The following is a 14,992-nucleotide window of genomic DNA, read 5'->3' on the forward strand; positions in this document are numbered from 1 at the left end:
GGAAAATCAATGAAAAAAAACGGAGACGTAACAATATATACAGATTTAATTTTCAGAAAAAATATAATTCAGCATTTACCATCATATGACAGCATTCAGCTAGTGTACATAGAATTTATGTGTATGTACAGACATCTTGTAGATCTGCTCCAGTCATTCAGCTAACATACTCTTATTATATGTTAACCCTTACAAGAACATATTCTAATTTATTTTTTAGTTTATGATATTTCTCAGTTAATTGTAAAAATATAAAAGCACTGCTGTATTACTGGGCATCATGTTTGTGCATACACCCAAATGTTCCTGTGTGCATTTTGTATGATTTGTTTAGTTTGATACTGAAAGCACACTTAAATCATGGCTCTGTCTCTGTAGCCTATTTTTGTTTTAGCTATGGGACATTTCAATTAATGTCTGCTTGGGGCCATAGTTATGTGATTTGGACAACATATTGCAAGATTGATGAAACAAAAGTAAATTATCCTAAATATTATTTAATTAAAGAGATAGAACATTCTATATTAAATAAAAAGTCAGTTTCCAAATAGTAGCTATTGGAATAATATAATTTATAAACTAAAAAATTACTCCCAAGTAACTACAAACATCTTCTGTGATTAAATGTATTTTATTCAATAAATTTCAGTCTATAAGTATATATGTACTTGTCCATTTTTTTTACTGTCATAATAATTACATTTGAAAAAAAACACGGATTAGTCATTACCCATTTGGTTATACCCATGAGCATTAAAATTTATCAATTTTAAATTGATAGACAGATGACTAGAAGACATCTCACAAATTTTTCTGGGTTATCACCTATTCTTAGTTAAGTTTAGCATAAATTGATAACACTTGCTAAGAACAGGCTATTTTTGTTACTTATTTTTGCATATCTGTCCTCAGTCTAAAGTTATCAAGTAAACTTGCCTTTGATATGACTTTGTGAATGTTTAGTAACAATTTTTCTTCTCAGCTCCTGTACATTCATATTCATCTTCTTTCAATTTTTTTTGTGTGCTTTACCAAAAGAGAGAGAGAGAAATGTGCAATGAGGTTTTCCTGAGGACTCTCTGTACCAAATCTAACTTGAACTGGAATATGCAGATGTATTAAACTTTATGCTAAATATTTCTTTGTTTTCATAATTTGTACATTTTGTGTCTAACTTTACAAGTACCCCTTTTGTTTACCACCATGTTCTAAGTTTCTAGCATTCTAATCTTTTGTTTGAGTTTTGTAAATTTATGATATTACTAGAATTTCCCATTGATTTTGAATAACATTTTTCTTATTTTCAACTAACTTCCAGCACCTCACAAACAAGTGTGAGACACAAAACTACTAGACTACTTGCATTTGTGTAATCAATATAAATTTTGTCAAATCTGTAACATGGTGAATAAAATAATTTATTCTAATGTTTATCATCAGTTGAAATGTTTCTTCTATAATCAAATAAGGGTGATGAATATGTGTTCAAATTATATAATTTCTATCAAAACTAAGTCCATGAACTTTTCTAAATGATTTTTCTTGTTAATAATGATTTATACAATCAATATATCCTTTCAAAATTAAAAGGAGTCAATATGTTTGATCATGTAAACAACTTCCTTTAATAATTTAGTGAAAGTTTCATTTTCATGTACAGAAGCTAACTAGCATTTTCAACCTTGTGCAAACAGTTAATTTTAGCAACTTACCCTTAACAGGATGTGTGTACAAGCAGTCACTGCTTTTCAGTGAACTTGTAGACTCACCTCAGTTGCTGGTCCAAAACCTTGTGATTGACCAACTACTACACAAGGAATGCCCTTAGACTGGTAAGCTTCAAGAACATGACTTAGATCTGAGCGTCGAGTTTCTATTATCCAACCAGCTTCTTCTCCAAACAAGAAAGAAACTGGTGACAGAGAGATATTCTTGATATCCACCTTAATACCACAATTGCCAGCAAAGGCCATCTCTAACAAACATGTGATGAGTCCCCCATCACTAATATCATGGCCTGCTGTAAGCATAGCATCTGAAAATATAGTTCCAAAATTGTATGCATTTATAAACTAGTACAAAGAACTTCTTTATGTGCGTACAGACCTTTTAATATAGATAATTACTGAATAATAACCTACTTGGACATAGATATTGGCTAGACTTATTTACTAACATTTCTAGGATAAACTTACAAGCATTATATATAGAAAAGTCATTAATCCAAAACTTCTATACCAAAAATAGTCAGGAAATAAAACTTAAAAATATAAAATGCCCACGAAGGCAATATCCTTAAAAGATAAATAAATCAGGCATTTTAACACATTTTTCTGTACACCTGTACTTTACTAGTCTTGAATCATATTTGTAAATGGTGTAAAACAGATACACACAAAAAAATCATGTTAATAATGTATTTCAGCCTTTTGGTAGCTTTCTTTAGCTTTAAGTGTTTTGATTAATGACATATTTAAATTCATAAACATAATTTATGCATAAACTTTTACTCTAAAAACAATGTAAGAGGTGTTTTAACTGAAATATGCCATATCATGTGATTTTGTTGATTAATAAGTACATATTTAGCACTGCACAATATGGTAGTAATTAAAGTTGACTCATCGAGAAGTAAATCAATTCAATCAATTTAACACAAGTTTTATTTACTCAAAGTGACTTGCATGAAAAATTGTAATTACATCTTAAACTAAAACTATTGATTTGTTTTCTGAGCTCAATCTAAGAACTAACTTGTTGTCCGACACTACATATAAAGTTAGAGACAATCATTGTCTATTCTTAACTTTAAACATGTAATTTTTTGCATATTCTGCCGTAATTATTTTATTGATTTCCTAATAATTATCACCATACCTCATAAAATTTCAATTTTGTTTTTCCCTTCATCATCAAGAATACCCACATAAAGCATTTTTGATTAAATAGCCTCAAACCTCTCCCTGTTCAACATTTGGTGTCACCGTCCAATGGGGAAATCGGGATTTTTGGCTGGACACTGACAGTGTCCAGTTGGGTTTAAGGAATTAAACTTTTCTGTTGAACTTTGCTGTGCTCAAAAGTTATTTATAATAAGCTGAATAATGTTCATACAGTACAAAGTTATAGAAATATATATGTAAATATAATGTAACACAATGGCAAAAGTCTATGTATTGCAGAACTTTTGTTGACTGAACCCACAATTAACCAGTGATTTAATGAGTTAAAATCTATCAATTTGCTTAGCGTAAGTACTAAAATAAAATAGTCTGATAATTTTGCTTTGGTGCCTGGTAATATCACTAAGCAGGCCTAACGTTATCAGATTTTCTTTTGTTAAGAGCCGAAAACATTGCTAGAAGCAAGGGTATCAAATGATGACTTAGAGCAGAGTGGTCATAGAAGCTTTTTGTAGTTTGCTTATTATTCATAATTAAAACTATTTATCATTAATTATACTTATTATTTTAGAGATTTAGCAGCACTTCTAGTAAAAGTTATTATATAATATCACTAAACATCAACAGGTTCAATATGGATACTCTTTCAATGTTGTTTTAAGGTGAAAAATCTTTATGTACCACTATACAGCATCTTGATACAGTCATGTTCTCCAATATAAATTATTCTTAAGGTCATCACATATTTATAATGTAGGAACCATATCTAAAAATAAACGTATTCCAGTCTAAAATTGGTTATAAATTACCTTTGATAAGATCTTGCGTGACAGAAAAACCATCTCTTAACATTTGTGGACTTTCCAAATCTGCAACTTCTTCTCCTAATTGATTGAAACATTGTGCCAGAGCTGTTCCTCCCAGGCGACTTTTTCTTCCAGACAAGTTGATGTATACAAGATATCCTAATACATGAAGCATTTACTGAACTTAAAAGTACCTTGAAACTGTTTTATTAGAAACCAAAATTTTGATGTTTTCCTAGGGAGAAAGTTGTGTGTATTGTAAACATTAACTAAATTTGACTTTGTGAAATAACTATTACTATAGAAGTAAAGTTTTTATATTTTTCATAAACTAATGCTCATTGAAAAACTAAATATGAAAATGCATAAAGGGATGGATTATTTTAAGCATAGATATGCACTTATGAGATATAGTGTGCCTCTGGTAAGTCAACATCCCAGAATGTGGTATTATGTGGTTCATCAATGTTCCAGAATGTGATTGTGGTTAGCCAATATTACAGAAAGTAACATTATGCAAAAAATAATTACAACAAACTGTAGAGATATTTTTTTTTTAAATGTGCACAAACAATAATATTTTTTTCTTATTAGCATCTGAATTTATTTCTCAACAGCTTCATCAACTCTGTTAATGAATCCTGAAATTCATCTAAATGTTAATCTACTAGATCAGAGGACACAACACAAAATGACTTAATTGTCTCTTATCTTCACACACTACATATCTCATGAATAATAACATTTATACCTTCAATCTGATAGAGAACACAAAGCCTTACTTAAGTAACTTTTATTTAGCTGATTTCAGTTATTATACTTAGGTTGGTTAAGATCCAATGCTACCACCTTCCCGAACAAAGATAAAAAAATAAAGGATGAGTCTACACATCCATCCAATAACCTACAAAGTAAGTTTATACAACTTAAGATCATATGCAAGACCTGTAGATTAAGAAGTCAAGACTACCAAGTTCGAAAGGGAAGACCACAAAGTGACATGAACTACTTGCAAGATAATCAGATTTTAAACAAACTAGAAGAAATGTAGGTACAGCCTACTGAAGCACCAATCCTCTAGACAAACCAGTCTGAGTGGTTTTGCAAAAACTTCAATATATTATTGGTATCCATGCAAGAATGTGTCATTGAGGTTACTTTTTAATTTAAGAAATTTTGTAATATTCATACAGACTAATCATTTCTTATCTATTTAACATATATATATATATAAATATAAAGTTTCACTTTCAGGAAGTTCACATTTTTAAATAAAGTATATCTGCATACATAACATGTGTAATAAATATGCATTTAGACTTGCAAGTCAAACACCAATAACAACACATTAAACAATGGGATTAGATCAAATGTGCCTAGAGATTCCAGAATGTGCCTTGGGGGTCAAGCTTCTTTTAGTTTATCAGTGGCCTTAATGGTTCACAGGAAAAACAAAAATATCAAGCCCAGTTAATTTACTTCAAATCTGTCCAATATATACAATAAATCATGAAATCCACATCATTAAAGAAACTGCGGATACTTTCAACAAACATTAAACTGAATTTTATAATATTTTGTTTCTTAACAGACTGTATATTCATTAGATACATTTTCTCTCCAACCAGAATATATGCAATGACAACCCAAATAATAGATTGTTGACAGCCTTGAAAGAAAAAATGACAATACATCTTGACCTGAATTGGACAAATTAACCAACATTTGTGTAACATAAATTAAATGAAGTTATTATATTGGTTTTATAGGTTCTGTCTTAGATTTATGTTGCTATATCATTTATTGAGACTGATATCATTACATCAGTGCAACCACACTTGTACAAGCACATATGTTTACATCAGACAAAACCTGGAGGGTTGGGAGATAGAAACACTGGGTTCAAGGAAAGTAAAATAAAGACAGAAATTGGAGAAATGTATTTTTGATATCTTACCATGATTTTAGGCCATTATTTTATGCATTAAGTAAACAAGTTTAACCCCATAAAAATGAAGATAATTCTACTCACATTATATATTTATAGTGGAAAGAATTGATTTTTTTCTTCTGATTTTCAACTTGTTGTTAAAGACACTTACCACATCCATCAGGACATTTGAGATCTGGTGTCACAGTGGCAGTAATATCAGGACATGGAGCATATGCAGAGATTACAATAGATCCTGTTAACAAAAGAAAATAAATATTTATACTCTGTTACCACATCTTTTTTGTTTTGAAACTCACAAATTTTATTAAAAGAAAGTGGTCTGATAGAAAATATAAAATACTATATTATATCAATTCATTTTATATAGTTGTTTAATTCTTGAATCTTTCAAGTTCAAAGTTTTTCTATTTAATTACAACAATGGATTTTGAACTAAATTAATGATATTCTTAATGTCTTCAAAGCATTTATTAAAAATTAATATTAACATTGCTTCTCAAGCTGAAAAAGCAATAATTTCCTTCATGGGTCATCAGTGTTAGCTACATCTCCAAATATACTTTTTTTATTACACGCCCCAAACAAAAACGTAGTTCCTCATGATCAACAGATAAAAATTATTTTGACACATATTTACAACTTTTATTATCCATACTTTCTATAGCATTTCTCCTGTAAATTATTTTCATTTCACAGATTTTTGTGTCATTATTACTTAAGAATCTTAATATATTTATGGTATTTTTATGAAATCTAATATCAAATTAGTTTCTTGTACAAAGTTTCCCAATATAATCATTAGGTGTAGAAAATATTCTGGTTTAATGTTTCACATGATATAACCACTTTTTGCAAAGTGCTTCTGCTATGGTCTCCTTGTGCATTAAAAGTACATTGTTAAATATTTTTATCAGATTTTTATGAGTCATAATGGTTTCTTGACGATTCTCAGTTGACAAAATTAAACTACTAAATCAGTGAGTTTGGTTAACATTAAAATTTTCCTTATTTGAAGATGTATTTCTGATAGATACTCAGCTTTGCACAGAGAATAGCTTCTTTTCCCTTGAGTTTGTGTGACCTGCCAGAGATCTCCTTATTACCAGCCTTGTGAAAACTCCCACTTAATTTCTGGGAACCATGTAATTTTGCACCACTACATGATGATGAAATCATGCACCAGAACCCTCCACCAATAGAAGTGTGACACACCTCCCTCTAGATTCACATTCATGAGTCCTCATTCTTTGATGAGTCAATAAAGAAATGAGCACCAGGAAAGTGTAGAGAATGGGTGGGGAGGTGAGTATCTATCAGAAATACATTTTGAGGTAAGGAAAATGTTAAATTCCAAAATGAATTCTCATCTCCACACACAGAATTGTTAGAGTCCCTTGTTGAATTGGTGGAGAGGGCAGTGAAAAGATTATCTAGATGAGATCCTTTCAAACACCCAAACAGAAAGCTCATGCGGTGTGAGACTCGATGGCAGGGGCTCCATAGGGTCACACTCATAGGAAAACACATCTTGACTCAACCAGAGTATATTCTTTACCCATGTATGAGAGTAGAAGAGGCAGAAAAGCCATAATCGTGTTGCAAGGATGGCTGAAACAGGTGCATGACCATCCGAGTACTTGCATACAAACTTTCACACAGCTAATATATGTAGTGAGGTTGGGGCTTATTCAAACCATATCTTGTTTCTCACCTCCTCTACCAATAGGTTCAACAGGTAAAACCAGGTGTGGGAGAAGAGCACTTGTGATAAGTATCCATGCTCACCTTCTTTACCATTAAACATTTCAGACCCCAGTCATCTGTGGGAGGAGGACACTTTATGGAATCGTGTCCGTATGAATACTTATATAAACCTCTACTTGACCATCAGTCACTACAGGCCCCTTGTCTTCTGTGGGAGTGGGGTATGTGAGTGACACGTCACTAGTGTATATGGTGTGGTCATCTCAATTCTACTGTCAGTCACTACATGCCCCATGCCACCTGAGGAAGCAGGTCACTGTATTATATACATGAACAGCCAACCATCAATCTGTACGTGCCACACACACACCAGCTGCAGGAGTGGGGTTGTTTTTGTAGTTTTCAGTACAATTTAGAATTGAACTTTGGCTGCAAGAGGAGTATTTCTAATATGGATATATATAAAAGGATCAGTTTATTGAGATGTACCATCAGTCCACTTGAACATTGTGATGTATCACAGATATATATGTGGTGATCTGCACTACACTCTGGTGTCACCCTAGCTCCACTTTTCACTGTAAAGGGACCCCTTGTTCTAGCCCCTGTGGTTAAGTCCCAATAAGTGAGGATTCTCCATGGTCCACCACCCCAGCAGCTGGGATCTGGTAAGTTGCAAGGGTCTCCCACGCTCCACTTGATGAAGGGGGGGGGGGAGAAGTCATATTGCAGAGACCCTGAGAATGTGCCCAGGTCCCCATTGTTCCTTCAGTCTGGAAAGATCTTTTACTGGAAACAGTGCAATGGGTAACTATGAAACCCTAATTTTTAAAACCCAGCAAGCACTAACCTAGAAGTGGGCAGAAACAGTGCTCTGGTGCTGGCTTTTTCCATGATAGCCTATGGAATGGGTACAGTCTGGATTGGACATGAACAATAATATAGAAATATCATGAGGAAATCTCAAATGGTATTGCAGAACATCCCATCTTACAGTGGGCACTTGTACAGCCAAGGTGGATGATATGAGCACCTTTCATTGTCTTGGCTAGATGTGGATTTTGTATAAGTATACCTTGGGGGGCAACACTAGCCACCTAGTGGGATCCTATTGTGGTTGAAAGGTGAGAAAGAATTTGTACACTCACTTGTCTAAAGAAGGAGGGTGGTTTGGAGAATGGTCATAGGTGAAAATCTAAATTCTTATGGAGTTGAGACAGCCAAATGGAGCAGATAGCTGGTGATGAAGAAATGTGGGGTACTCTACATGCCAGTCTGGAGTATAGAATGAAGACTCAATGAGAAAGGTTATCTAAAGAATGTGGGAGGTGATGAATCTGAAGAGAAGTGAAGCAATTGGATATTTTTGAGGGAATTTTATAATTGCTTCAGCCTTTTATGTTTAAGAAAGAATCTAAAAAACTTAAGTTTCTGAGTGTGATGCATATACGTGAAGAAATTGCGTAAATAAAGGTCGCCTGTATTACAAAATTGGGACAAGAACTAGGCAAAGCACAGTTAGATAGTTAGTTAGTATTGAGAATCCCAAGTTAAGAGTTATAAAAAATGAAGTTACAGCGAGAACGCTGAGAAAAATGCTAGTCATGAGTTTCACAGTGATAATTTACTGACACTGAGTTAGTAGCACAGTATAGACTACTAAAAAGTTTATGATAACTTCTCAAATTGGCACTTTATTGTAAGATTCATTACTTCATGTAATAGTAGTAGTATAAGTGAGAAGGCAACCAGAGCACTCACCATTACAGTAACCAATTACTTGAGAGTTTTGGTTCTAGTTTTGGAAATGCCCCATGAGTTGCAGAAATTAGCCAATAAAGTGTCAGAACTTCTTGCAGGACTACTAATTGGAAAATTGAATGGATACAAAGAAAATACAGTATAAAAATTTGTGTCTGGAGCTAAAAATCAAGATCTGCAGAAAGAATTGAAGTCTCCAAGTCAACATGAATATAAAGATTTCCAACCTCCAGAGATATACCAGTCCGACCTTGTTGTAAGTATAGAATTGCCATCTCTCTTATTCAGTTAATGTAGTTTAAAGGAAGTTAATGCTTATAACAGGGAGAAATATTCTATATGTATTGGTTAATAGTGTTTAACTGAAAAGTGAAAGTTAGAATTCTTATGAAACTAATGGGTTAGTAGATGTTTAACTGTTGGTATTAAAGGTGTATACTATGTGGAAAGACCTAATAAATGTTGATGTATTTTATTCAATGTCAGTCTCAGAATCAGTTTCGTTAGTCTAACTGTAAATTACCTCGAGTTAGTGACTTGTGAGCTCCACTCACCACTGCAATCCTCAACTAAATAAATTTGGTGTAATTGGCAGAACAGTCAAAGCTCCAATGAATAGCCCTAAGAGCACTGCCTATTACAGAAGAGACACAATAGAGCCTACAATCAACCACCATCAAAGAGATGTAAACCAGAAGGATAAGCAAGCAGATCCATCCTATAAGAGTGGAAGGAGAGAGATTTCTAGTAAAGGAGGTGTGTCAATGAATGAAAGGATGGTGATTGGAACTGCAAAAGGAGGGAAAAAAAAGAGTAGCAAAACAATGAATTGCCTGGACACAGGTGTGTATCTTGTACTGAATGAACATAGACAAAGGATATGGGAAGAAGATATGAACACCAACCTTTCTTATAGAAGACTAGAGAAGGAGAGATCAGCCTGGATAAATGAGAAGGTGATGTTTAACCCTCTCTCCATGGGCATCTATTTCTACATACGTCACAAGGTTTTTAGAGAGTTACATACAAAATGTAATTAAACTACTTTCTTGGCAGAGAATACCAATAAATGTAACATAAAAATGGCAATATTGAAAAAAAATCCTGAATTTCCCCTCTTCTCTAATTTATTTACTACCCCTCCAAGAAGTACAGAATTTAATGTAAGTTACTTACTCAAACAAAGCATAATTTTTATAGCCTTCAATCTTATTTGATTACGAAGCTATCAAATAAAAAATCAGACCCCTTTTCTCACCAGTTATGTCCTCTCTATCAAAAATTGCCAACAGTTTTCTCCGATGTTCAATACTACAACATTTATAACCAATAGCCTAAGCTTTACTCTATTAAATGATATATTATATTTTGTTGTTTTCAGTACAGAGTACAAGGGAAACACAGTGACGAGCCTAGATGAAATTTTAACGGCTCTTGTCACATAGTTATAAAGCCAACAAAATTGTGATAGTTATGAGACATTGTCTCCTTTTTGCATGTTATTATTCTGTGTTCTTTGATGCATTATTTAATTAAATAAAAAATACTGCAGTACTACCATTAGTATATAAAAACGTAGGGATAAGTGTCATCAACAGACAACAGCAAAAAAAAAAAGATTCAGATAAGTACAGGGAGAGATAAACAATGAACAAGTTGCCAGAGGTTAAATAGGGTCCAGGATAAGATCATGGAGAACTACAGTGAGATTCCACTCATGCAAGTAGGAAAAAGATGGGTGTCTATAAATAAGGAAGGAAAAGAAGAGGGTAGAAAGGACCAGTGAAGAAATTATTCTGCAGCATAGGGAAAAGTGGAAGAGGGTATGAGCAAGAGGGTATTTCTGAAAGAGTGATGGAGTGGACAATCCTACACATGAGCAAGAAGGTATGTCCCTCAAAGATGAAAGAGTGATGTGAAGTTGGATCAAAAGGGATTGCATGTTGGGAAGGGGGTTAGGTTAGAAAACAAGGATGGGATTGCCAGTGAGGGATCACCAACTGGACCCTGCAAGGGGTGTCCCAGATCAGAGATAGGACTAGAGGGAGAAGGCAGAGTGGAGGACAGGTCTATGAAAAAAAGATAGGACCAGTCGGGAATGAGGGTATAGACAGGCAAGGATGAGGGATGAGAAGCAGGAGACCAAAGGAATGTAAATTTGGCTTTAATGGGTGTGGCAAAAGCATTTATAGGGGGAGTAACAAATTGAGAGTAGGTCAATGGAAGACTTATGAGTGGAAGGACCATTCTGTGTGTGGGACACAGTCTTGCCAAGAAAGGCAGCCTGTGATAATTTTAAGGAGGAGGACCAATGTCAGGAAACAGAAGGGCCTGGAGTGTGTGACCCCTTGGCAGTTGACATAAGATACAACAGTTGAACAGTCCAATCAGATCAGAACTAACTGATTCATAAGGAGGGGAAAGAAATGTGAAGATGCCTGATGATAAGTAGAGAATGCTCCTTCAGGGACCAAGATCCCAAGGTCAGACCATTCTTCAGATACACTTCCCATCCTGAAAGAGAAGCATCCATAAACAGGTGAAGGTTCAGTTTGGGAGGAGGTAAGGGAACTCTGGAGGTGGTGTTGGAGCAATATAGCCACAGAGCAAGATCCCCCAGAAGAGGAGGAGAGAGGTAAATCAGTGAGGATAGTAGAATCCTGAAAGGTTCCACTTGTCGTGCAACATCTACTATAGGGGATAAATGTGTGCAGTCAAGTGGAAGGAGAGGTTTCAGAGAAGCCATGGTCCCCAAAAGAGAAAGAACCTCTCATGCACAAAGTGAATGAGAGGTGCAAAACATGCTGACTAGACATTCAAAGTCCAGTAGGTGAATGGGAGAAAGTTGAGCACAGCTGAGACAAGTTGAAGGGAATTCCCTTGTGAGTGAGAAAAAGGTGAAGAAGGATTAGAAAGTTTGACAAGCCATCCCAAATGGATGGATTTATGAAGAAGAAGGAAAGCCTGTTGGCAGGATTATGCTTGGGAATAAGCAGATGGGGGGTGAAAGGAGACAGATTAAGACTGAAGAACAAGAAAAACTCGTCTGTTGGTTGAGAAATATGCCCATATGTTTGGAAGTGTGACAGATGGGCTTCCACAGGTCCTGAATACGGACATTACCAAAAACTCAAAACAAAGGAAAGGGGTGAAATAAAGGTCCCAGAGAAAGGTAAAGGGGAAAAGAATTGAGATAGGAGGGTAAATCTTCCCAACATTTTCCAACAACAGAGGAACCAGGTAAAAAAGAAATAGCAAAAGAAGTAGAATAGGCTATAGAAGCAAAAATATAGAACAGAGAGATACAGATTTCCGAGAGAGGTCATCAGGGGAATTGAGAAGAGCTTCCAACATAAGGTGAAGGGAGGAAAGGTACTGAGGAAGGGTATTAAGAAGGTCATAAAGATGGAAAAAGTGAGGAATACAAAGGGAAAGAGCAGATATTGAATCTGACCTTCAAACTAGCAAAGTCAATCCAAAAAATGCGAGTCTTTGGAATGGCAAATCTAAAGTGGATAACATATGAATCAGTTAGGTGGGTAGGACAAAGTATAAAACTGCAGGAGCAAAGCTGAATCTGAAAGGAAGTGGCATGTACAGATGTCACAAGGAAGGGAGGAAATACAATGAAATCATGAGGAGGAGGAGGTTTGTGTAAAAGTGAATAGGAAGAAACAGAAGACAATGGATTAACAGAAATAATTGAACATATCTGAGAAATAAGGTGAAGAAAGTCAGAAGAAGTCTGAGGGTGAGTTCATTAGGTAGACAAGTTCTTAATGTAAACTTAGAGGTGGAAATGATGTTTGAATTCATCCCCTTTAGTTTCAGGCTTGAAATAATGAGAAGGTAAATGAGTGGCATAATGGACTCCATCACATGTTCCAAAAATAAAATACTTCCAGTAGAAATGGCAACAATTTGTTTTGTGTGAGAAGATTCTTCCCTCACATCAGCATTAGAAGTATTCACATTGAATGTAATGTCAATCAAGTGAAAAGTGAAAAAATTGCAAATCACAGTAAACTCAAAACATGCCAGTTCACAACAGTGCAGAAGAAAAGAATGAGAATTCATGAGCCATTTCACATGGAGGTGTATTGCACTCCTACTGGTGGAGGGTTCTGCTACATGATTACATCATCATGCAGTGGTACATATTCATGTTGTTTCATAAGAGATTAGGTGGGTGTTTTCACAAAGCTGGTGGCTTACAAATCTCTGGCAAATCATGTGAACTCAAGAGGAAAGAAGCCATTTTGTGTGAAGAGGAGATTATTTGTTTCTCAAATTGAACTGATATACACACTGAGTGAAGTAAATGTATTTTAAGTAACAACACTTTGTATTAAACTCCAGGTGTCTTAACAGCTACTATATGAATCCATGCTGTCACACTAATCCAATTAAAATTATGTTCTGAATGATGTTTTGTCGTTAAGCTGCCTCAATGAGTACTTGCTACTAAGCTCCAACACATTTAATGGTTCTTTGAGCAATTTTTTATGTTACACTAAAATTGTGCTTCAAAATTATTTTGAACACCATATTCACCTGTGCTTAACTGTCACTTGAATAGTTCTTTGGAGAATTCTCTGATAATGATAATTTAATTGCTGAAATCAGTTCCTTCCTAACTCACTCGTTTTCTGTTTTAATAATTTAAGGAAATTGTTTGTGACGTACTAACCTGGTGCTTTGATAGTTTCAGAGCCTAGTCTCGCTGCCATGCTCAGTGAATCTTTTCCTCCATCTACAGCAATTCCTAATGTTGACATTGTTTCACACATGGCTTGGCATGCTTCATATAAAGCAGCACCTTCTCCTGGGAGTTTAGCAGCCCACATCCAATTGGCACTACATTTCACATCCTGCAAATATTATAAAAGATAGGTCTGAAAGAATAAACTAAAGATATTATATATATATATTGTTTAACACTAATGTAAACTTGAATAAGAAATACCCATTTGATCATATAATTAACATTCAACACTTATTAACACAAATAAATGTTCATATGATAGCTTTGCAACACATTGCTGACAACTATTTAAGTTTTAAAAAACATACTTGAAGTGATGTAATCCTAGCAAACATTAAGTTTGTGACTGCTTCTGTTACAGACATTCTTGCACCAACTGCTGGATTTATAAGCCCTTTGATTGGTTGTTCTCCTATCGAAGTAGCTCCACCAACCTGAAATCAAGATAATGTAAACCTCATAGAATGGAAATAAATATTCAAGAAATTTAACTATATATTTAACAAATTAAAAGACAAGTTTCACATCTGAAACATGTTGTTAATCAATGAACATTTTGGATATACCCTTCTTTAGATAAAAACTTGAAATGGAAGTGGCTTGAGCTTTATTAACCAAAAAAAAATCAAATTTAACACTTTTCTACATATAAAACTTTATTTAACTTAGACTGCAAGAATCTTGAATAGAAAAAAAAATTAATTGAGAAAAATTATATAAACTCCACTAATCCAAATTCCAAGATCCTAGCATCAACAAACACCTTGGATCACTTTTAAGTCTTTAAAAATGGACCTAGTCTAATGGAACATAATACTTCAATAGTAGTTTCGTATGGTGTTTCTTACACCTCCAAATTCTGTTGGAGGTGAGTATCTGGGAGTAGGACTAGCGTGTTTCGGTGTGACAAGGATTCGGACTCACGACCCGCATATTGAGAATCGAATGCCCTAACCACCTGGCCATGCTGGGCCTAATACTTCAATGGTAACAATAAATGGACTATACTTCGACACTTCCATTGAGGAGGAATTCAGATGTTGTCATTTTCTATTATGTTTCACATTTGTTAACTTAAATTAACTAAAAAAAAAAACGT

General features: G+C 34.4%; 1 protein-coding gene across 8 annotated transcripts in view; it reads right to left on the reverse strand.

The window, feature by feature from the left end:
- Nucleotides 1-14,992, reverse strand: part of LOC106460389 (phosphoribosylformylglycinamidine synthase-like) — a 122,173-nt gene that overhangs the window by 29,233 nt on the left and 77,948 nt on the right. For all 8 annotated transcript variants that reach the window (XR_002610757.1, XM_022387093.1, XM_013920079.2 and 5 more), the window contains 5 exons: nt 14,202-14,327; nt 13,819-13,999; nt 5,812-5,895; nt 3,713-3,868; nt 1,770-2,035 (listed from right to left, as the gene is read on the reverse strand). Coding sequence is in view for 7 of the 8 variants with exons in the window: in XM_022387093.1 (XP_022242801.1) it covers nt 1,770-2,035; nt 3,713-3,868; nt 5,812-5,895; nt 13,819-13,999; nt 14,202-14,327 (813 nt within the window). In the remaining variant the exon portion in view is untranslated. The remainder of the gene's footprint in view (nt 1-1,769; nt 2,036-3,712; nt 3,869-5,811; nt 5,896-13,818; nt 14,000-14,201; nt 14,328-14,992) is intronic.

Source organism: Limulus polyphemus, unplaced genomic scaffold, assembly GCF_000517525.1.
Source record: "Limulus polyphemus unplaced genomic scaffold, Limulus_polyphemus-2.1.2 Scaffold762, whole genome shotgun sequence".
Taxonomy (NCBI): domain Eukaryota; kingdom Metazoa; phylum Arthropoda; class Merostomata; order Xiphosura; family Limulidae; genus Limulus; species Limulus polyphemus.